At 47.5% G+C, this 23,658-nt stretch overlaps 3 protein-coding genes across 5 annotated transcripts; 1 reads left to right on the top strand and 2 right to left on the bottom strand.

Moving 5' to 3' along the window:
* Positions 1–905: 905 nt before the first annotated feature.
* On the bottom strand, positions 906–9,701 carry prdm15 (PR domain containing 15). Of its 2 annotated transcripts, XM_084698835.1 has the most exons (24): positions 9,633–9,701; positions 8,924–8,963; positions 8,744–8,837; positions 8,481–8,634; positions 8,213–8,365; positions 8,020–8,122; positions 7,760–7,846; positions 6,916–7,149; positions 6,519–6,740; positions 6,283–6,377; positions 6,085–6,172; positions 5,809–5,976; positions 5,319–5,413; positions 4,719–4,850; positions 4,460–4,603; positions 4,150–4,313; positions 3,974–4,053; positions 3,738–3,857; positions 3,482–3,613; positions 3,290–3,373; positions 2,947–3,122; positions 2,701–2,781; positions 2,383–2,589; positions 906–2,176 (listed from the first exon to the last, which is right to left on the bottom strand). In XM_084698835.1, exons 2-24 carry the CDS (start codon positions 8,952–8,954, stop codon positions 1,643–1,645), a joined length of 3,378 nt encoding a protein of 1,125 aa, XP_084554961.1. In that variant the 5' UTR covers positions 8,955–8,963; positions 9,633–9,701; the 3' UTR covers positions 906–1,642. The 2 variants fall into 2 exon arrangements, with proteins under 2 accessions (XP_084554961.1, XP_084554960.1); XM_084698834.1 differs by lacking the exon at positions 9,633–9,701 and having other exon boundaries at positions 8,924–9,412.
* A 313-nt stretch (positions 9,702–10,014) lies between these two features.
* On the bottom strand, positions 10,015–21,565 carry c2cd2 (C2 calcium dependent domain containing 2). 2 transcript variants are annotated; one of them, XM_084698469.1, is made up of 14 exons: positions 20,473–21,565; positions 20,056–20,151; positions 18,880–18,999; positions 16,485–16,586; positions 16,245–16,361; positions 15,909–16,017; positions 14,975–15,083; positions 14,747–14,811; positions 14,328–14,443; positions 14,033–14,201; positions 13,654–13,895; positions 13,269–13,548; positions 12,980–13,016; positions 10,015–12,398 (listed from the first exon to the last, which is right to left on the bottom strand). In XM_084698469.1, exons 1-14 carry the CDS (start codon positions 20,755–20,757, stop codon positions 12,092–12,094), a joined length of 2,154 nt encoding a protein of 717 aa, XP_084554595.1. In that variant the 5' UTR covers positions 20,758–21,565; the 3' UTR covers positions 10,015–12,091. The 2 variants fall into 2 exon arrangements, with proteins under 2 accessions (XP_084554595.1, XP_084554596.1); XM_084698470.1 differs by lacking the exon at positions 12,980–13,016.
* On the top strand, positions 21,547–23,199 carry atg101 (autophagy related 101). The gene is made up of 2 exons (XM_084698471.1): positions 21,547–22,165; positions 22,248–23,199. Exons 1-2 carry the CDS (start codon positions 21,914–21,916, stop codon positions 22,650–22,652), a joined length of 657 nt encoding a protein of 218 aa, XP_084554597.1. The 5' UTR covers positions 21,547–21,913; the 3' UTR covers positions 22,653–23,199.
* The last annotated feature ends 459 nt before the right edge of the window (positions 23,200–23,658 follow it).

The following is a 23,658-nucleotide window of genomic DNA, read 5'->3' as shown; positions in this document are numbered from 1 at the left end:
GGTTCTATAGAGGAGGGAGTCAGTGTGAATGGGCCATGAGGGAGACTGCACGACAGGAATGAGATCTTCAATCATCCAGGAGGCTTAGGCCACTTCTCCCCATTGTAACATCCTGTATCTCAGGTATAGTCCCCCTAATTGTCTTTAGCCTGGGGGTATCAAACCATACGTTTCAAACACTGAGCTAATTGCATTAACGTGTTTTGGGTGTTGGCTCTGATGGTCGTTTGAGGTGATAATCAACATTTAATGCCCAAGGATATGTAGATATGGTGCAAAGTGAAAACACTAAGCTTGATCTCTGGTGAGTGCTATTTCACCTCCAACCTCCACTGAGCAGATCTCTTATTTGTAATCTCTAAGTAATTACATGTTTAAAAATCCAGTCCACTTCATCAAGCTAGGTTATTTTTGCTCAGGGATGCAACAGCTAACATAGTAACATATTTGGTGAAGCTTCCATTACTATTAATAATAAAAAGCTGTACGAGTCAGAATCAGATTACCAACCCAGGGACCATTAGACAAATCCCATGGGCCGTGTCAAATTCACCCACCAAGAAATGAGAACACGGCTCTAGAGAACTTGCTGAATGGTGGAGTTTATGTACCTTGAAGTATTGTTGTGAAATAGCCATGGGAATTGTTTTTCCTGGAACTTTTATGGAGCATTATAAGAATTTTCTCCTTAAGTGCTATGTCGTCACAAGTGTATGAGTAATTGAGATAGGTGCGTTTACAAAACTGCATTCTATTGGTTGATGGCTCCCCCTTGTGGATGACTGTGGTACAGTGGTAATGCTCGGTCTACAAGTGGTTAACAGATGGGGTAGTGGGACAGATATCTGAGGACCGGTGAGGTGGGCTTGGACAGCCCTGGGGGCAGTTGAATGGAACAAATTCACAACACTAGTCTGCAATGCCTAGGTGAATTTGTATATACCATTTTTATATTATTCATTTTGGACATTGTTTTCCACGTGCCGTTTTAGGATATTTACTTGAAAAACATAAAACACTAAAAAAGGCTTCAAGTATCTCTTAGATAATTGCTCAACAATAATCTGCATTTGTCTTACACACACTGAAAACAAACTTTTTTTCAAAGCTTATTACCATTTGAACTCTATTTGGATAAATGCTTCATGTTGTGATGAATCAACCATTCTCAGCTTCTGCAGTGTACCCTAATCTCTTTAGAAGTTTAGTACAGAAAATGATTATTTTAAACATTGTTTGTAAGACATTATGACTGTAAGCTAACAAGGACCTTCTGATAATATAACAAAACATGCACGTCTGATGATACTAAATCATAAGGCATTCACATAATCGTCCTCTTTGATTTATGTAACTGTTGGAAGTGAAAACGTAAACTGTACACCAAAAAGGAAACCTGCATGGTAACGTCTTACTCTACATACAGTAAATCACATTGTCCATTACAATGATCAACAGCTATAGGGTTTTGATAATAGGGCTAAAGACACAACAGTGATTTCTCATTCGGTTTCCATCCACTTCTCAAGAAGTGCCTCAAGGGGAATGTAGGCAACTGGGTGAGTCTCTCGTCTCCGCATGGGCTTTCACAACAGGACCACAGGACAGTTCCCAGCTGGGAGGTGACCAGCACCTCTGCCCTCTAGTAGCTGAACATCTGCTGTGCCGTGTTGGGCTGCTGTGGTTGGGCCTGTGGCTGGCCCTGGGCCTGGCCCTCCTCTGAGGCCTGAGTCTGACCTTCCTGGGGGTTGTCTGGAGCCCCCTCCACCACAGGGGAGATCTGGCCGCCTTCGGCCTGAGTGACGGGCCTCCAGGCCAGGGTGGAGGTCTCCAGCGGGTGGCCCATGGGGTTGACGAAGGTGGTGAGGTTGATGAAGTGGGCGACGGACTGGGGGGCGGCGGCCCCCCCCGGCCCCATGGTCTCGGGTACGAGCTCGGCCGGACGGTTGTGGAGCATGGCGGAGCCGCTGACGGCGTCGAAGGTGACCGTGAGGATGGAGCTGTCCAGGGTGAGGGGCCGGTCGCCGGGGGTCAGGTGGCCCACGGCGACGGGCTGCAGGCTGGTGAACTGGGCGGGGGCGTGCGACGTGATGGGGGTGACCGTAATGTTGGTCAAGCCCACCGAGCTGTTGGGTGAGGAGGCTGAGGAGGCACTGGGGTCAGCCAAAACCACCACCTGGAACCACAGAATCCACACTGAGTCAGACCCCATGGCATCTCCACCATCGCCAACTCATCCACAAGCCTGAAATGCTTACACTTTCTCACTAGTCCTAGACTCATAGTAGATATACCTACACTAAACACAATAGACCTTCAACATATTGAATATAGGTTTGTAAACACGGCATAAGCATAATAAGTCCAGGCCAGTAGATGTACCTGCTGGATACTCTGCACAGCAGAGCTGGTCTCGGTCTCGTCCCCTACGACAGCGGTGAACTCTGCTGCTTTGGCCGCGAAGTCGGCGTACTCGTCAGAGTCGGACAGCTCCGGCTCCACCAGCTGCTTGGGCCTCTTCCTGTGGGGGCGGGGTGTCCGCGAGGGCCTGTCCTCCGACAGAGCCTCCTTGTCCAGGGTGAGGGTGGGCTGGGAGATGGGAGGAAAGGACGGATGAAACGGGCAACGTGAACATGCGTGTTGTTTCACCGGCTGTGGCGACCTTGCGATGGACGCAGGAATGTGAAGAGGCTTCCGGACCTGCACTATGCTGATGGAGGAGTCGTCGATGGTGGAGGCTTCCTGAAGGTCGTCGAAATCGTCGATCCTCACGCTGACAATCTTGGGGAGGGGGAAAAAGAAGAAATCGAAAACTGCATCAACAAAATACACGTTAGCCAGTATGTTGATATCATGTACAAGTAACTAGATAGCTGGAGAGCACGATTTGGTGACTGAAAATAAAGCACAATCGTAAAGCAAGATCGTGCTTCCGTCTCGACTCACTTCTGGGTGTTTGCGACGCATGTGCCGGTTCATGGAGGCGCGGGTGGAGACCTTGGTGCCACACAGGTGACAGGACTGGGCCTCCACCTTCTCGTGGGTGAGGTGGACGTGCTTCTGGAGCATGTACTCCGTCAGGTACTTCTTATCGCACACCGCACACGACCACGTCTTCCCCACTGAAGTAGAGATACGGCGAGAGAGAAAGTGAGGCAGGGAGACACAGAAGAGGACACACAAATATAGGCCCCTAAAAAGCCAGAAGACATATATAAGACATTGATCACTAAGCTATAAGATGGATATATATATACTCCGAGAATATAAAACGAGTAAGGCTTCTCACCTGTATGGATCAGCTTGTGGGTCTCTAAAGTGTTCCGCTCGCTGAAGGTCTTGCCACACAACTCACACATAAAGTCCTTAATCCCTGCAAGCATGGACACAGCATGAGTCACAGGGGGACCACACAAACCTGTGTGGGAGGCGGGAGATGGTTCAGCCACAGGTGAAGTTCTGACTCACGAGCCCTGCTAACCTGTGTGCCTCTTGTAGTGTTTCAGCATGTTGACCTTCTGGGCAAACTTGCGGTTACACTCCTTGCACTCGTACTCCTTGATGCCCTTGTGGAGCTTCATGTGGTGCCGCAGCGCGTGCTTGGTCTTCATCCCTACGGAGGGAAACACACATCAGGCCATTTCTTGGCACTGTTCATCCCGCTTTAAAAAAATAAAATAAACAGAGAAAGAATAAGAGATTCTTCCTAGGAGCTGTTGACCTGGTGGCGGACTGACCTTTACCACACTCGGCACACAGGAAGTCGCGTATGTTGTCATGAACCCTTAAGTGCTCCTTTAGCATGTCTTTCCTGGCAAAGGACTTCCCACACTGGTCACACCCGTGACTCTTCACCCCTGTCAGAAGATAAACACGATGAGTCGTACACAGAGCGAGGTCCCGAGGAACAAAGAAGGTGTCTTACTGCAGGAAATGTGTTAATGCATGCTCGGGGCCGTACAGAGTTACACACCTGTGTGGATGATTTTGTGTCTCTCGAGGTTGCCAATGCTGTTGAATATCCTCCCGCACATTTCGCACGGGTGGATGTACCTTTGAGGCAGGGACTTTCATTAGGAAGACCTCCTGACTATGAATAACAGCATGCCTTTGTTTTAGACTCCTGTTAATGTCTCCACTCCAACTTACTTCTGTACAGCGGGGTCCGGGAGCTGCTCTCTGTGGATCACTAGGTGGGCGTTGTAGGTGGCCTTGAGGGCGAAGCGGCGGTTGCAGATGACACATCCGTAGCCCCTCTCTTTGTGCTGCTCCATGATATGCTTCAGGTACTCTCTGCCCTTGGCAAACGACATCTGAACACAGAGAGAAGTGACACGTTTGATGGGCGCTTCCTGTTGAACACGGGATTGGGCGTCGACGCAGGTGTCGATATTCGACTTGCTTTCGGCTGGATTGCATAGCGCGCGCGCGCGCGCGTGTCTGCGTGCGTGTGTCTGACCTGACACTTCTTGCAGCTGTACTTGTGGTTCTCTGGATCTTCCTCCTCCCCCTCCTCCTCCTCGGACTCTTCACTGTCGTCCACGGCGATGCCGATCTTCTTGATGAAGTCCTCCCTCTCCTGCTCATCCATCAGGGCGATGTCCTGAGGGGAACCAACAGGGCTACCGTCACGTCCTGCGCCCCATCGCTTAGTGACTGGACTTCCCTTTGACCGGCGCGTTGAAAACCACTTCCTCACACGGCCGTCGTCCCCTCACCTTGAAGTGAACGTGGATGTGGTCCCTCAGCACGTCCACCCGGAAGAACTTGCGTCCGCAGATCTCGCACGTGTACTTCTTGTCGCCGTGAGTCAGCAGGTGCTTGTTCATGTTACTCCTGCAGGAGAACACCTGCGGAAACCCGCACACGCGCACACACCTCATGATGCTGCAGAACCACACACACACACACCTCGTGATGCTGCAGAACCACACACGCACACACACCTCATGATGCTGCAGAACCACACACACCTCATGATGCTGCAGAACCACACACACCTCATGATGCTGCAGAACCACACACACACACACCTCATGCTGCAGAACCACACACACCTCATGATCCTGCAGAACCACACACGCACACACACACACACACCTCATGCTGCAGAACCACACACATCTCATGATGCTGCAGAACCACACACACGCACACACACCTCATGCTGCAGAACCACACACACACACACACACCTCATGATGCTGCAGAACCACACACACACCTCATTATTCACATACAAACAATCACTAAAAGGCTTTTCTCGGGTGCCTTCATGCGGGGTCTTGTTGGCCTGTTGTCTGGTGTCTGTCCCTCACCTTCCCACAGATGGGACAAGCAGAGGGCTCCTTCCTGTATTTGGTCCCTTCGTCTCCGTTGGCCTCCAGCTCCTCTCTCTTCATGTGCTTTGGGCCTGCACACAAACACTTGATTCAGTTCACTTCACAAACCCTGAGGGCAACTCTGGATACGGGTCTATGCGATCTTACTATCAAAGGATTCCAGGTTTTTAATGAACTCATCATGTATTTGATTATGGTATCTGCTCTAAAGTATGCGTTATGCTTGTAAACCAAACATCTGCTTCAGTGTGTGTACTTTAATACAATCCAGTCACTTTAGCATTGTGGTGGAAGCTGTTAGGGCTAGGCACAGCTCAGTTGTAGAGCGTCGAACTGATGATCAATGAGGCTACGAGTTCATATCCCCTCCTGTACCTCGCTTTGAATAAAAGTGTCTGCAAAATGAATCTGTAACATGCATGGGGTTCACTGCAGAGTCCAGTCACGAGTGAAACAGAGTACCCACCCACGCCATGCCTTCTGTGATGCTCCTGCATGACATCTTTGCGGTAAAACATCTTGTTGCAGATCTCACAGGAGTACAGCTTCTCTCCGTGCTTCTTCTTGTGCTTGGACAGGTTGCTGTTGGTGGAGAAGAACCGCGAGCAGATCTCACACTGGAACGTCTTGTCATCTGCAGGGAGCCGAACCGCAGCGTGAAGCAGTGTGTGACACAGAGTGAAGAGCATTGCCAGTCACCCGCCCACCCCCATCCCCCCCGCCCCGCGCATTTGACCCCGACCTGTCCGACAGTTGTGGAACTTCAAGGCGTTTTCCACCCGGAAGGACTTCTCACATGTGTTGCACCTGTACTTGTACTCTACGTCAGGCTGTGGAGGAGACACACACACGCACGCACACTTTGAGTAATGACACAGCGGCTTATGGAGTCACCAAAACCAAGTCATCTCTGGATGTTTTCTAAGATGGAGACACCTACCAGATTCTTGCTGTGCTTGTAGGAGATGTGTTGCTTCAGGCTTTCCTTGCGACTGAACAGCTTGTCACATTCGTCACATTTGTACAGCTTGTCACCTGAGCGTGCAAGGAGAAGAGAGAGAGAAAAAGAAAAAATGTGTTATTAAAAATATAAATGAATCCAGCCGTGAGCTGGCAGGAGGAGAGATTGGTGCAGAAGGACAAATGAATGAACTGTGGGTGTGAAGGGATGGTTACCATGGGAGCGGATGTGCCTGTTGAGGTTGCTGCTGTTCTGGAAGACCTTGCTGCAGAGCGAGCACCTGTAGACCCGCTTCTGCTCCCCGGTCTTGGCCCTCCTCAGGACGGCCACGCCGTCGGAGCCCATCACCAGGCTGTTGCCTCCCGCCTGTGTGGCCTCTCCCCCGGGGGCAGGAGGTAAGCTGAGGGAGCGCTCTCCCAGCCTTGAGGCCATGGCACCTGGGGGGACAGGAGGAGGAGGAGGTGCAGGACTCGCATGTGAAAGCTTGTCCTGGCAGAGCATGGTACTTGCAGCATACACGTACAATTACAATGGATCATGGGATTGAGAAAAGACCTGAGCAGAGATTTGAACTGCAGTATTTGTGGGAATCTCTCAAGGTGTTCCTCTCACCTCTGGTTCTCCTGGCTGCAGATGAGGCTCCGGCCTTGCGGCCCTTGGCCTTGCGGCCCCGGCCCAGCCTCCGACTGGGTTCCACAGGAGCGGGGGCAGGGGGCTGGGGATCCTCCATGTCCTCGTGGGTCACCAGGTCTGCTAGCTGGGGGGCGGGCTGGTCGGCGGGCTGGTTGGCTGGGAGAGGAGCAACTGTTTTCACCTCCTGGAGGTGGCTCAGCAAGTGCTCTGACACTGAAACGGGTGGAATTATGGGTGAATGAAAAACATACACGTCAATACACTGATGCAAACTCTTTGCTTCCTTTCATCCAGCCATGTGTTGTAAACCCTCAACATCTAGACACTTGTAAGGGCCACCAAGTATTTCATAAAAATAGCTTCATGTAAAATAAAGACTACTTTTTGATTCTCATTTCTGAACCCAAACTGCATGAGGCTTTGTTTAGACAGCATGACTCCCTCCTCTACTGGATTTTTTCAGGACCACTTGCTGGCCTCCTGCCACTGTCCAATTAGGGACAAAACACTGACTCAAGTCACTTCCTCTTTCTGTATGGCAAAGGAGAGGTTCTATTCTGATCAAACCAAACAGAAGTGAATGCAACTGCCTAGCAACTAACGCACTATACGGATCATACCCAGAATACATGCTGATCAGTACACACATAACCTTATCACTGTGCATTGTGAACGAGAAATAATCTGTGCATGCTTTGTGAATTTTTGTTTCAGTTGTTGACAATTTGCCTTTGTCAGACCAGGTATTTTATCAAGCTGAGCTGATGTTAAAAATAACCATAAGACACCACCACATGCGGTATGTCATTTGCACGGAGCCAACCTGTGTTTTTCTCTTGCACCACTAGAGGGAGTGATGTTCCAGCGTTCTCGAAGGCCTGCCCTGGCTGGGTGGAGGAAGCGACCACATCTGAGTCAGACACAAGGAAAGAAAGTTGAAGAAAATAGACGGATTGATTCTAAACAACAGATTAAGTTGCTCAAGAACAAAGCGTATTGTGTTGAGCCAACGGCTTCCAACGCCACATTCCCACTAGACCAATCAGCGAGTGGAATCGTGTCGTCCTCGGTGACCATGCAGACCTGGTGGAGGTGGAGGGACTGGCAGCTTCAACATGGGTTTATCCATCTTCCTGGCGTAGAAAGCTCTATACCAGACTCTCAGCTCTGTCCCTGGCAGCACATCCTTAGCAACAGGCAAAGAGTCAGTTCCCTTTGTTTAGTTGGAATACTGGTTTCAGAGTGTTGTGCTAGGGGTTGGTAGGTAGAAGGATACCTGAGAGGTGTTGAAGTAGATCCCTTCGTCCTGCTGGTAAGCAGTCAGGTTCTGGTGTGTGTGGTCTGTGGCTGGACGCACAAGCATCATCCAGTTACAGTCATCCTCATTGGTGGAGTCGAAACACACCACCTGGCCGTCTTTTTGGAAGATCTGAAAAAGAACAACAAGGAACAACACACAGGAAGTGGGATTCATGTACATGTAAAGTAGAGATGGACATATGTTGTGCATGCATTGGTAACCTACTATTTTGCTGTGGACCTACCTTGAGAGGAAAGGGCCCTTCTTCTTGCAGGTGGAACACTCTCTTGGCCTCAAAGGGCCCAAACCTGGTCCTCTTGACCAGTCGCCGCTGGACAAACACGCCATCTTTCCCATCTGGCATTGGACGGATTTCCAGACTGTCTGGTAGAGATGAACTAGGCCAGGGAAAACAAACATATAGACATGCAATATGTTGCAAATCTGTGGTCCCTGCCATCTATTTACCCTGGCTTTGTATTTCTTGGACGCTTTCGATGTACTCACCGTGCTCTGCTCCAGACAAATGAGTCCTGAACGGTCACTACTGGTCCCAGTTCTGGACACTCAGAGTCATGGTACTGGCCACAGTCCTCACACCCTGGTGGAATAGATGCATTAGAAATATTTAGACAAGCGTATCAACGGGTGCACGCAACTACAAAAATACATGAGATAGTTACTTACAGATAAAGTCATCTGGCGTCTGCTCAGCCATTGTGTCCACCTTAATTCATAAAGATACATTTATGATATATCAATGAAATCGTACATCACACAACAATACTCGTATTAACTACTCGTGAGCTAATCCTCTTAAATGTTGCTTTATTTCCAGTAATGTGGAATGTTAAGGTTAGATCTATTTAAACGCATATAAGGCAGTGACTGATTGAATGACAAATAATCAAACTTCTGATTTTGAGTGTATAATCCATCCGCACAAGATACTGTCTATGTTTACGTTAACAATGAGTTGCTAAGTTTACAGGGACATTACGGCAGCAGAGGCAACTCGAGTCTTTACTAAGAACTCGAAAGCCTACAAAAAATAATACTCAGAATAACTATTCTTCGGGCGAGTAGCTACAAACACAATCCGGTAGAGACGGGATCCAGGATTTCAGCGGAATCCAAACTGTAGCCGGGTTTTAACTCCGATCACAGGCTGCTCAGTCTTCTACAGCAATGCAAATGTAACAAAGAACAATCGGCATGGCGGATGGAATGGAGACGCAAACCCCATCTGGAGCCTGTACGTTTCAATGTCAACGCGGCTCAAGTATGGGCACTCAGGGCGGTTCTGAGTGCACTGTGCAAAATCCCTGTAAATGTTCTACACTTTGGCACAATTATTATTTGTATACAAGGTGCATATTTGAAATAGTCTTGTTACCTGTTGTCCAAACGACTTCACATTTATTGAATCCTGACTCCGGGTTCCAATCCGCACCAGAAACCGCGCAAGACCGGAAATAAGCTCTGAACTGCTATCTGGGAAATGCAGTCTTTCTCTACTCTTGAAGTCCCTCAAGAGTATTTCACGGACATCAAAAATACTCTAAATAATTAACTAATCTCCGAAGTGTAATCATCCTTGTGGTTATGAAAGCACACAAATACATTATATTTTATTTCAAACATGGATCAATAAGCGTAGAGAACAAACCAATCTACATAAGAACTAAATATCATAATGCCAGGATGTGATTTAAAAAGACTACTAGTGTCATAAAGATAAAAAGCTTTGAGTTCAATTAAACGACATCAGCACCAAGTTATTAACTCGATATTTATTGCTCAAGATGACAAACCTGATATGTTGATTAGTAATAACAGTCCCTGCAAGCATGGCCTGGCATTCTGCATGAGTGGGAGTTCAGGTTCTGTGCACAATGCCAACACCAATATAAAATGTCAGGAAGCAAATCAATTGCAAACAAGCCTTCTGCTTCCAGGTATGCATAATAGTTGGCACGCGCAGGAGGCCCGGTTTCAAGCTTAATCAGAGGTCCGCATGGTTACAAGATCCCACATTCTTTTTATTTATGTTTAAATCTGAGGTTCAAAATGATTTTCACCATAGTCCTCAAGATGCGCACAGGCTCGAAACCAAACCTTAGTAGAGTCAACATAAACAAAGAGCTGTTAAGTCACAGAAACCCCCCTTATGTAAGTATCTGACCCACCACTGTTTAATACCCCCCCTACAGTATCTGCAGATACTTAATGCTGCTAATATCAACATGAATGGCATGCAACCATGGATAACCAGATGGCCCAGCGTAATAACCGAGTCATCAAACATGGAAATGGAAACAGGGCTTCTAAGTTATACAGCCTTGGTGTGGATCAGAGGAAAAGGAAGGTCAGCCTTGTGGTCTCAAATCCAGGTGTCATTCGTTAGGTCCCAACAAGGCCTGGGCAGCACATTTCCCTCCAAGTCAGATGGTAAAAACTGTTCATCTCTCCGAGAGGTAAAATCCCCAAAGTTCGACATGGTACAATGGGACAGTTGTCCGATCATGATTGGCCCTCTGCCACTCGTGTCCATCCGTTCTGGCACATCCATCAGTTTTTACAAGTATTTCTCAGTAGGTTCACTGGTTAGAAGGATTAACAGTAGTTTACATGAAGGGCTTTATATTAGACAGTCCAATAACATGCTTTTAAAAAATAACAATCTTTATAGCTAGTTAAAAAAAATAAAAGCAGTCAATTGGATTTCCACAGATTTTCCCGGTCTGTGTTCAGAATCAGGAAATGTTTAAATCTCCCAGACATCTTTAAAACAAGATAACAGCAGACCACATTCATTCAATGGAAATGCATAAGTGGATAAAGATTTGGTTCGTGAAAACTTCAATGCATATGTCTGAAAGGTAGTGTAATCACCTTGGGGTCACCATTCACACAGATCTGATAGTAGTGTACAGACAAAATCGTCAGGACGACAAGGTGATGGATATCATTTAAAATCACACTGCAGAGTACTAACATTGAAACAAACAAAAATAAACATTAAAAGGCATTCAAATGAAACCGGATATTGCATTCCCAATTGTATTTCATAAGTGTCAAGGTTTTAAATTTGGATTTATAATTTACAATTACACAATATCAACATCTTCTGTGATATAATTGCCACTGGCATAACACCAAGATGAAATATTAATTCATTTATGATTATAAATCTTGGTAGAACTTCACTTGGCAGTGTGTTTCAACCAGTGTGTACCAGGGTTTTGTTGACAGTGGGTCATTTTGTAATGGCAAAACAGTGCCACAAAGGCATTGTATTAGCATATGAGCATGTTTAGCTAGAATCAGCTTTGCAGTGAAGTCTCCCTTTGTCAAAACACCAAGCCACTCTATCACAATTATAAAAGAAGCTTTGGTTACAATCTTGTTCTCAAGAGTAGCTCTGGTCATTGCACTGGATAGCATCTTTATCCACCTTGAGCCAGCCTAGAGGTGTTCTCTAGAAATGTGCAAATCATATCAACGCCACTCTTCTTCTTTGGTCCCTCATGAAACACGGTGCCTTTGCTCTAGGGGTGGATGAGGGTTTGGAGCAGCCACAAGTATTCCGGTGGTTTCAAAAGGCCACTTACACAGAAAAATTGATCAGAATGTTGCATAAGCTCATAGAAAATAAAAAGTTTATATTTATCATTTTAAAATTCTGAACGGCATAAGACGTTTTTTTGAAAATTCTTTCAGATTTGCGTCACCCACGCAACCTCTTCTCTTACATACAGTATTACTGCTCCCAGATGAGTATGAATGGGCCGAACCGCAAGGTAGGAAATCCCCCCGTGATTTGAGTTGACACAGCCTTCCTACCGCTACGAATCAGGGGGTGGGGGACAGGGCGGAGGAGACACAGTCAGTGCAGGTTGGTGGTGGAGGGGGAAGCGGAGGTGGGGTCAGGGGCCGGGGTGGTGCTCCTCTGTGGGGGCAAAGCCATTGGCTTTGCTCTTGCTCTTGGGCAGCAGCTTGCGGTTGAGCATGCGGGTGAGGGTGGCGGTGCGGCTGGCGCGGTCCACGGCCACTGGGTGTTCGAGGTACACCAGGTCGTTGTGGGACTGGCTCATGCCCGGCTCCTTGCGCTGGTGGCGCCGGCGGAAGAACAGCTTGGCACTCTTCTGCAGGAAGCTGCCTGTAGGGGGCGGTGTTGGTCAGGTGGCGGGGAGAGAAGGGGGGGGGGGGGCAAATGATGCGTGAGGGATTTACTTTGACAGTCAGTAACTGTAAGCTATTCTTTTCTACCCTCAGTAATGCCACAGGCTACTCTCTGCTACAATAGGGCCTGAATACCGAGTTTCATAAAAGCACAATCGCCTATGATCAGAGCCAAGTTAAAACGCACATACTGGGAATATCTGAGCAAATGTTTTCCTTTAGGGCTTGTCTTGCAAAACAGGCAAAACTGGCTCAAGCCCATCATTTAAAAACCTGCAGATGCAGTAAGTATTGCCAAATACCCTTCCCTTTACTTTAAGGAGGGCAGAAATGAGACCACCTTCATTCAAACCCTCTGATGATGCTGACATGAAATTAAAGGGAATTCTCAAAAACATCTACAGTACTGTTACACAGAATCTTTGTGTTATCAACTCTAATTCTCTACACCCCCCCCCCACCCCCACCTGAGAGTGATCAGAGTCACATGACGGACGGACAGCCCTCCACTCTACTCACTATAGAGGTTATGAAATGCTGCTTGCAATGGTAACTTACGCGTCGTGACATAATATCTGGTTAGCACAGGTTTCCTCTTAAGGATGGCAAAGAAAGTGAACAGGGGACAGGAGGGAAGGATGAGAAATGAGAACATGGACAAAGAGACAAAAAAAAATACACAAAAAAAAAAACACCTTCACAGACAACGGCGGCAACAACAGGGCTTGGCGTGTCAAGTTAGTACATTCATGACATGAAAACAGCGACACTGTGTGAACATGTAACAGAGCCGGGGGGGGTCCCCGATAAGGGGAGTCCGCAGCTCCACACGTACCCGCCAGCTCACCTTTCGAAACGTTCTTTTTACAGCTGGACTCTGACACACAGTTGGACAGGGAGGTCTTGTCGGCGCCCTGCTCTTCCTCCACCTGGCACTCCCAGTCACTGGGGCCTCGGCCCAGCCCACTGGGCCCCTCCTGGGGGTCCGACATCTCCGTGGGGCTGCTGGACCCGGAGACGACGGCGGCGGTCACGTCCTGAGTTGAACCCCCCTCCGACATGGACGCATCCATCGCCGCGGCGTAACCCGCCATGAGGGCCATCTCATCATCCTGGGACAGGGGAGTCTGGGAGGGGGAAGGAAAACCAGTAAGTGTCAGCCCAATGGAGGAACAGTTTCAACACACCGCGAAAACCACGGAGGGCTGTCGTGAGGGTGCAGCTCGCCGCACCTTGGCCACCCCGGAGATGATGATGGTGCTCTTCTTGACGGGGGACTTGAGCTTCTGCTTGGCCGACTGGTGCAGCTGGCGGATGGCGGCCTCCGCCACGGGATCCGTGCCGTTCAGCATGAGCAGCTCCGTGTCGGAGGAGGACAGCGCCTTGCTCACCGCCGCCCCCAGCACGGCCGGCTGCTCCGACACCCGGCGGCCCGCCAGCTTGGACTTGGCGACCGCGGGCCTCACCGGGGATTCTAGAACACGAGGATTATCTGGATGAGGGGCTGCTCACTGACGTTGTGCGTTTTGATGCTCTGAAGTGGCAGGCGAATCCTTTTATTCTTCTCGTACTGTGGTTAGCATGTAGCATGGTTAGCATGTGGTGGTTTACCTATGGTGAGTCCAGGTGGTAGCAGCCGGCCTGGCTTGCATTTCACAGCTGTGATGGTGGTGACCACGGTGCCGCAGGGCATGACCGTGCGGTCCATCTCCACCTTCTTGGAAGCAGCAGGCGTGGGGGTCTGCCAGGAACGCACCTCGCTTGGCTCTAGGTAGGTAAACTGGGGGCACAGCAGGTGGGCCCAGGGTGAGGGAATACACAGGTAATGCTCTGTACAGTATAATGTCACCAGTATGCCTGTCAGGGTTTCTAAAGGCTACACTCGTGGTTCAGATAGGGGTCTTACCTCAGTAGTAAGAGACCCGGTCACTTGGTCTTTGGTCACGAGTGCAAATGTTTGCTGTCCTTTGGGTTGCTTTTTAACCAGATCGAAAGGCACCGACACCTGACCCAACAACGAGCCTGTCGGACGACAAATCACAACCCAAATCAGTTGAAAGACTCCAAACGTATGATGTTGCCCTGTTATGATCACACCCAAGCTGATAACTTGGAGATTTGGCCTACATAACAAACGTCCACACTGAGGAGATGATACGTGCAGACACTGGGCCCTATTTTTAGACGGATGAAAAGCCTTCATTGTTTTCCCCCCCAAAATCCACTTCTGAGAAGTCATTTCTAGGGGGCTTTGGGCAGATTAACGCCGACTGTCATGTGATTGAAACAGACAAAAGGGAGCCCTGCCAACGTTGGTACACTCACCCTCCTGAGGTTTCCCATCATCCAACAACTGAATGACGAGCTCCTTTGATCGTCCATTCAGCTCACTGTAGAGACACAGGAAGACAGTTGGAACAAATGACAAAAGTCAGGGAGCCAAAGAGCTGCAAGTTGAATAATACACCATATTTCGAGGGTGGAAGCTTCTGGAGGAAAGGGGTCTCTGCTCTCAGAAGCAGCCCTGGTAGTGGTACCTGTGGTTGTACTTACAAGATGAAAGGCTGGTCCCAGGCAGGACTGCATGTGTTCTTCAACACCGAGGTGGAAAATCTCTGGGGAGGGTCATCTAGCTGCAGCACACACAGGGGGTTCATACTGCCTGCAGACACAACACACCACTCACGTTAGCACAGCTAATGATGCTGCAATGTCATTAGATCATTCGCTAATCCAATACGGCAGCCTAATATGATACTCTCTAACATGCTCATGTAAGAGTGGATGTAGGACTATCCGGCCTATGAAGACCGATAAATAATGCATGGGCTGGAAGTGGCGCTGGTTTGGCTGACTAAGTGCTCCTCTTCGGAACTGTCCGAGGATAAACACAAGCCAACAGAGCCATTAGGAAGTACAGCGAGCCAAACTGGGACTCTGTGAATGAAAGCTGGACTATCTCAATGAATGGCATATCTCCATTCTTAAAAGAGCTTCCCAGATAGAACCCTCTCACCCCCTTATAAAAAGGGGGGGGGGGGGCTGGCATGGCTTGGCTCAGAGCCAATCAATCAATAAACCGATCAAGATAATTGTGCTCTTCAGTTAAATGAAGAAAGAGGTACTTGGAGAGAAGTGCTGAACACTGTCTTATCTGTCAGGGTTCATGTATTCATGGACGCGCCGGACATCAGTGAGCAAGGGCTTTTACAGCCCAGCATAGCAGAGTTTGGAACACCGTGTCCAGAACCTCAGAAACTCCAGTCCCCAGACTTCCAGGTCCTACCTAATTCAGAGGGTTTTGTGGCTAAAAAGATGGCGCCCAACTGTTTTGGGAGTGCAGTGTGTATCTGAATAGACTGCATTCAAAATGCATCTTTATATAACCCTGGATATCCAGGGCTTTCTATTGAAAACCCCTTAGCCTCCGTCTACAAGGTGTTTTCTGTGGGCGTTTGTACCGAGACAGTGACACAGTGTGTCTGACCTGCAGCACCATCCTCCTGACTGCACATGACCCTGATGTTCTTCACCAGCAGCTTCCAGTCGTGGGCGCGGGGAGGCTTCGGTGGGGACATCACCTTGTTCTGGGCCTCCTGGAGAAGAAAGAGGGGGGGGGGGGGGGGATACAGCTTTAAGACTGAAATTGTTTATTGAATTGAGGGCTTTCTTCCTAAAGAAAGCCTTAATCTCTGTCTGGAAACCATAGAGTTTTTCAGAAGGGGTATGGACATGGTGGGTGGGTACACTGCGCTGACAGGATGTGGATGTGTGTATGGCTGCATGGCCGGGTCCTACTGTGAGTGTGTGTGTGTGTGCTCACCTTGACCTGTGTGGCCTGTGCAGGCCTGCAGCTCAGCATTACTGAAGGACGCACAGCACACAGCAGCTGTCTCAGACGCTCCTTCACGGCTGCCACGCCGGGTCCAGAGCCGTTTCCCTGGGAACAGACCACACGGAACAAACGTTACTAAAGGCACCAGCAGAAAGCCAGGATCTCCGCTCCTGGATGTGGGTCTGACTGCATGGGCTGAGCGGTGGTCGGGGTGCGTGTCCGCCCCACCTGAGAAAAGCTGGGGCTGAGCTGAAGGTCCATCGTCTCCAGGTGAGAAACCCCCCAGCCCACCTCGACCATGCCGTCAGCCTCCCTCATCTGCAAGTCCAGCTGGGGGTGAGAGACAACACCGTGGTCAGCTGGAGCATCAGTCATGGACATCATTCTGATCCAAGCCTCTCGCCTCCCTTCCTGGCTTCTTTCCTCCACTCTGCCTCCCTCCCTTCCTGCCTTCCTTCCCCCATCCTGCCTCCCTCCCTTCCTTCTCCCACTCTGCCTCCCTTCCTTCCCCCACTCTGCCTCCCTTCCTTCCCCCACTCTGCCTCCCTTCCTTCCCCCACTCTGCCTCCCTTCCTTCCCCCACTCTGCCTCCCTTCCTTCCCCCACTCTGCCTCCCTTCCTTCCCCCACTCTGCCTCCCTTCCTTCCCCCACTCTGCCTGCCTCCCTCCCTTCCTTCCCCCACTCTGCCTCCCTTCCTTCCCCCACTCTGCCTCCCTTCCTTCCCCCACTCTGCCTCCCTTCCTTCCCCCACTCTGCCTCCCTTCCTTCCCCCACTCTGCCTCCCTTCCTTCCCCCACTCTGCCTCCCTTCCTTCCCCCACTCTGCCTCCCTTCCTTCCCCCACTCTGCCTCCCTTCCTTCCCCCACTCTGCCCCCCTTCCTTCCCCCACTCTGCCTCCCTTCCTTCCCCAACTCTGCCTCCCTCCCTGCCCTCCTTCGCCCACTCTGCCTCCCTCCCTTCAGCCTCCTCTCTGGTTACAGGAGCCAATCCGTCGGCACCAGCGAAGCCGTGTTACACTACTTGTTCAATGTTCAATGCTAAAATGAAACTGGATTGATGTCAACTCATACAGAAAGCGAAAGACAGAAAAGCCCCCCTGAAGGTGGGGTGGGGTGGGCAGAGAGAGAAAGCGGAACAGTTGAGAAGGGCTCGGTCATCCTGCCCCAGCATGCCTAGATTCCGTTCTGGGAGTAGAACCGCCTCTCTGTTACCAAACAAAGGCCTTATCTGATAGCGTCCTCTGAGCGACTCTATAATGCATGGCCAGATCTAACAAATCGGGGCCATTCAGAAAATAAAGACACTGAGAAATCTTTACCTATACACAATGGCATTGTATTTCCAACAAAGTAGGGCCCCAATTCCAATGCTACTGTCTGAAAATGTGCCCTGTCATCTGACTACAACAACATGGCTGAGTGTCCTATGGTAAATAAGTAGGTAAAGCCTAGGCGTGTAACATGTGAGTGTCACATGAATTCTCAAGAGCCCACAACAGGGACAGGAAAACAAACAGTACGACAGTGCACAGGGTGGAGAATCCTGGTGTGAAAATGAACATAACAGTCTCTATAGCCTAACTCTGAACTCATCAATGAACTAGGATCATTCCAGCATTGGCCATTCTAGACCAACAGTGGCTGGTAAACACAAATGGATGAAAGAATTTGAAAAGGCCTCGGGACTTTTCCAGACCAAACGACGGATGAAAGAGTTTGAACACACCAGAGGTCTCCCTCAACCCGCCGCCGTGACAATAACTACCCAAAACAATGGCGCCCTTGGATCTAATCCTGGGTTTAGCTTCCTAACCTTTTTCTGGGGTTGTGTTTACGCGCAATCCCAGATCAGCCCCACAATGAGCCAACAAGCACCTTACTGGCTTAAAATAGCCTTCATTCGATTGGGTTAGCTAGCAGAGGCACTTACTCCCGTTGCTTTTGCCACGACTTAACATGTGGGTCAAAACCTTAGACGGCCTGGAAGATTCGTGAAGCTTAATGTAAAATATAGGATGAGCAAAGGCATGAGCATTGATGGCGTGTCAATTAAATGATCATTTATTGTATAATAACATATTAAGTGCATTATTTGCATGAATTCCCCACCACTCAAAGCCAGTCACAGTTACATTTTAGGAGATCTTTTCTGTAATTCCATCGCATTCTCTGCTGTGACTAAGGTAGTGAAAGTGGAACACCTTAGTCAAACAGTGAGGGTGTTCTGAGAACGGGTATGACAGTGATTTAGATGAGGTCCCTGGGACAGTGGCCCACATCACAGGCCTCAACATTTAATCGGATTCCCCTGCCAGTGGAGACTCAACCAACGGTGAAACGTGTCATGCTCAATGAATCAAAGACAACCTCCATTAAGACAATGCAAGTGGACATTCTGGAGCCCTGTTCCCCACCACTCTGGTTGGCTTCATCCTCTGCCCTCAGCATCAGGTTAGACACTGGGTATGCTGGTGACTTGAATTAACCACAAAATACTGGTAGAACTATCTACTTCAGATCCTTGATTTTCTTCTTGACCTTCTTTTGCCCTATTTGTATGTTGCTATGGATCAAATAAATTAGCTAAATGAATCCCATGTAACTGTGTGGCGGTTTCCTTTACCTGCAGCTCCAGAGGTGATATCCTGACTGTGTACTTGCAGGGCCCAGCTGTAGACATGGCTGGGGAATCTGCACAGATGGAAAATTGAAGCTTCTCCCCAGTCACCATGCAGCGAGAAATCTGCAATGGCAAGATGACACAAACACAGACAGGCGGATAATGAGGGTTGATGTGAGGAGTACATTAAACAGTGCGTTTGTAGTTGACTAGTTTCGCAGCATTTCTGATTTCACACAAAATATGATGAGCACTCGGAGAACCGTACTTTAGTGATACGGCACAGTTTCAAAGTCAACTCGATAAGGCTTCGATACGGTGCGTTTGGACATTTTCGCCCAAACATAAAGCATCTTCTCAATGATGGCTGCGTCTGATCATGTCTCCCAGCATGGGCCTTGTCATTAGTTCACCATGTCTCCTTAATGCTAAGCTGTGCTGGCTAAAAGAACAGCTTCATAAGCTCCTTACTACACACATACTCACTCTGGCCAGGCAAAGATGAGCCTTTATTGACAAAACTCTTTATGGCTGTAAAACAGTAGAGTGTATAGATACTGATGCAGACCAGCCTTCACTATCAAAGAAAAGCAAATCCTCAGGGCTTTACTGTTTTACTAAATATCGACCTTCAAAAGAAAGTCTACGAAAAAATTTAGACAAGTCTGAAAGTCGCCAATGTTTTAAATATAAATAAAAAAACTGCTTACGGCACAAAAATCTCTTGAGGGTACTGGCTCCAGAAAGAATGTCTGAAAGTGCCAGGACTGCTAATGGACATTGTGCAACAAAAATTGGCCACTATGGACCAGGAAAGAAATTAAAAGGCTTTGTTGACAGTAAAGAGCCCTCCATTTTATTGAATTACAAGGAAGAGGAGATTGATCTCAGCAATTATGACATTAGGCTAAGAATGACTAGGAAATGAGAAAGATTTTTTTTTAAACCTGCCTTTCTAACAAATATGTAGGAGAACCACCCTGTCAAACGAATAACAAATGCAAAATCTGTCACTGGAGATAAGGAGTAAGACAATGATTCTATTGATCTTCATCGTACTTCACCCTTGATTTTATCAGGGGTAAAAACGCATTCAAAAACAACCCTAGACACTGGAAGTCGGTATTGGCTTACTTGAGGTAACTGAGTCATTAGATCTGTCTGACAATGGAACTTTACCTTATGCCCAGCAGATTTCTGCAAGTTGGACATTTGGCCAAACACCAGCTCTGATGACTGAAGACCATCTTCCTCAAATGTTAGTTGCACAGAATCCTAGGAAGTTAAAGTAATTCAATCAGCAACATCCCCCAAGAACTATGCAATCACACAGCCACATTCCCATAGCATTCATGTTTTATAGAGAATTTTAACATCTGATACGGTAAGCCCAAGAAGCGTGAGAATGTGCAAACAAAATATTTAATGTTCAGGTGTATTGGGTGGCAGTAGAGGAGCTATAGAACTACTTGTGCTCAGGTTACTGCTACAATAAAACCACTCGACTGGGTACACAACCAACCTACCTGTTGTGAAAAAAATCACACATCCTCAATTTCATTTACAATGGGCTGTAAACTCGGTCATGGGACTCACCACAGACTTCCTCGATTCGTCATTAAGGGCTTTGCACCACGCACCTCTCCATTGACTTTTCCAGCTTTTCAGTGACAGTGCCCATCCTAACACAGCGTCCGCTTCCTCCGTGACCCCATTGCTGTTCTCTGGCTGAGGCTGAACTTGTAAGTCGCCGAAAAAGTATTGTACTAGATACAATATCAATGTAACGATGGACGCAATGAAGAGTGTAACCATACAAAGCCACTGCAGGTCCCCCAAACCAAAATAAGAAGGTGAACTTTCTGATTCCGATTGAGGCATCTTAAGCAAGCAACTAGGCTAGCAAACCAGCTAGCAGTTAAGTATGTAATTGACAATTCCCCCAAAAGCAGCTAACTTGTCTATCTCTGAGCCAAACAAAACGTCATAGCTAACTAACTATCATACAAGAAATCAGGCATTGCAAGATCCACCCGCTAGTAGCATATGCTAGCTAGCAAACTCGCTAGTTGCCGCAATGTTGCTAATGCTAGCTAAAACTGTATTGCAAGTCCCCTCTGCGACTGCGAGATGGCTTGCCATGATCCCATGTATTTAGTTCTACTGATAACCAAGTTTGCAACCACAGGAGTTCTCAAGGCACACAAATGTTCAAGAAAATCCATAAGAAAGTAATAAGGTTTTAAGTTCCAAGCGATGGAACAAACGGATAACTTAGCTGAGCTAGCTCTACCATAAAGCTATACAGTAGCAACTTTCGGAATAGCTGCAAGAACAAACGTTGACCAAAACCGAAAACTCGCCTTTGAATGTAATATGTGGCGAAAGATGTGGCACAAACTGTTTTTCCCAGAACGCACGGCGGCATCTTAAAGGGCCACTACGATCCTGTGTTAGAACAACAAGCTACACATTATAATAAGATGATAGCCAGCATATGACCTCTCACATTTACAAAGTATACAACGAGTTTATTGATGTTTTTCAGTTTCTACTTATGAAAACAATTATGGACAGATTTCCAAAAAAAGACCGACGTGCAATTTTGAGCACGGCACTTGCCGTAGTTTATGCTTGCTTTGTTGACAAAAATGGCCCCTCCCAATTTGCACAGACAGACGAGTTTTGGCCGAGCTCGACGTATGTGAGTCAGCTTGCTAGCTAACCATTGCGTAACCGTTTATACCGATATTTAGTTAAATAACAAAGAGCATAAGGTATTTTCATACATAGTTATTATTGTCATGGAAAAAAGTTCAGACAGTCATTATACTGAGTGACTCGCGAGCTTGTCAACAATACAAATCTTCTAAGCTAGCCTGCTAGCCATTTTGATGGCAAACAACAACATGGGACATTACAGTAACATCTAGCTACAGCAGAAAATAAGCAGTAAATTACATCGATGGTTAGACTAGTGCACACCTAATTTCTGGCAATATCAGGTTGTTTGGAAACCATCCTCATCATCATCATAATGAATTGTCGTTCCGAAGTGCTGGAGGTGTCAGTCGAGGGTAGACAGGTCGATGAAGCCATGTTGGCATTGTTGCACACTATCCTGCTGCACCGCAGCACTGGGAAATTTCACTACAAGAAGGAGGGCACCTATTCCATCGGCACCGTGGGCACCCAGGACATTGACTGTGATTTCATAGACTTCACATTTGTCCGAGTGTGCTCAGATGAGCTTGACAGAGTGATAAGGAGAGCTGTGTGTGAATTTAAGGTAATGTAGAATATAGATATGGAATTGATTTGGTGAGTTAGCTAACGAGGACATAACTTTGCATTTACTTCATATTATTCAGGATGCTTTGGGCAACTCGGGGAGCGACGGAATGGGACAGATTTCCCTGGAGTTCTACCAGAAGAAAAAGTCTCGCTGGCCTTTCTCTGACGAGTGCATTCCATGGGAGGTCTGGAGTATCAAGGTCAACGTTGTTAATCTGGCCAATGAGCAGGAGAGACAGATCTGTCGCGAGAAAGTGGGCGAGAAGCTGGGTGAAAAAGTGATAAATATTGTCGAGGTCATCAACCGCCATGAGTACCTACCGAAGATGCCCACACAGTCAGAAGTGGACAATGTGTTTGACACCAGTCTGAAAGATGTCCAGCCTTACCTGTACAAGATCACATTCCAGATCACTGACACACTCGGCACCTCTGTAAGCACCACTATGAGGAGGCTGATCAAAGACACGTTAGCACTGTGAGAGAGCCTCAAAATGATGTACATCTGTGACGTGAGTGAGAGGGTATGATCGACTGTTGGATGAAATGACAAACTCGGTAGATTGAGGCACTAGTCAGTCACTTCAGCTTCCGTGCCTCTCGGAGCCCTTTGTGGCTTTGAAGCCCCTTCTGTGTCTTGACCTCTAGGCTTAAAACACGGATAAAATGCTAGAAGTTACCACCATGCCGTGTCTAATCACACATCTTTACATTTGTAAACAACAATTTTAGAATGTTTATACTTTCCTTCATCTTTCTCCACTTGCCTTCCTTATTTTTAAATATGAAAGAAAATTAGAATATACAGCAATCACATTTTTGCTTTTAAGGTTTTGAAATAAAACTGCTGAAACACGCATGCAGTCTGTCCAAGGCAGAATTTACATTTTAAAAAACCTAGCAAAGCTTAAATTATTGGTGAAGTAATTTTGTTATTTATGAACATGTTTTGGCATTTATCTCTTTTAGTCAAATAATCAAGATTATTTACAATTCTGTACATTTCTTAAAAATAAATTTAGATCACCATTATGTGTCCTTGTTTTTTTCTGTTTGTATTAACTAAGTACAAATGTATTTCCTTCAACACATCTTGATTCATTCATTTATGGGGATGGGGATGGGGGGGGGGGGGGGGCTTGTATATTTGTTGAGTACCTAGGATTTCCAAAGTTTTCACATCCTCCAAAGCAACAGACAGTTCCTTAGTTCACCTCCTGATGTCCAGCCAAGAAATGAGTCAGTGCCTTCCATGTAGCATCTAAAACGATCCCATGACCAACTGACTATTTTAGAGGATGGACATTGGAATCACTGCTTTTATAGGTTTCAGTAATCTGTAAACAAAAATACTATTTACTGACTTCTACACCCTCTAGTCGCAGCTCTGACTGACACACATACAAAAATGAAGCATTTGAAAAGCATGACTCGTAATTTAGAAAATGGAAAAAAAACATGCATGTAAATAAAGGGTAGCATAGGTCT

Source organism: Hypomesus nipponensis, chromosome 5 (assembly GCF_054491055.1).
Source record: "Hypomesus nipponensis isolate SF chromosome 5, ASM5449105v1, whole genome shotgun sequence".
NCBI lineage: Eukaryota > Metazoa > Chordata > Actinopteri > Osmeriformes > Osmeridae > Hypomesus > Hypomesus nipponensis.
This window is presented reverse-complemented; position numbering and strand designations above follow the sequence as displayed.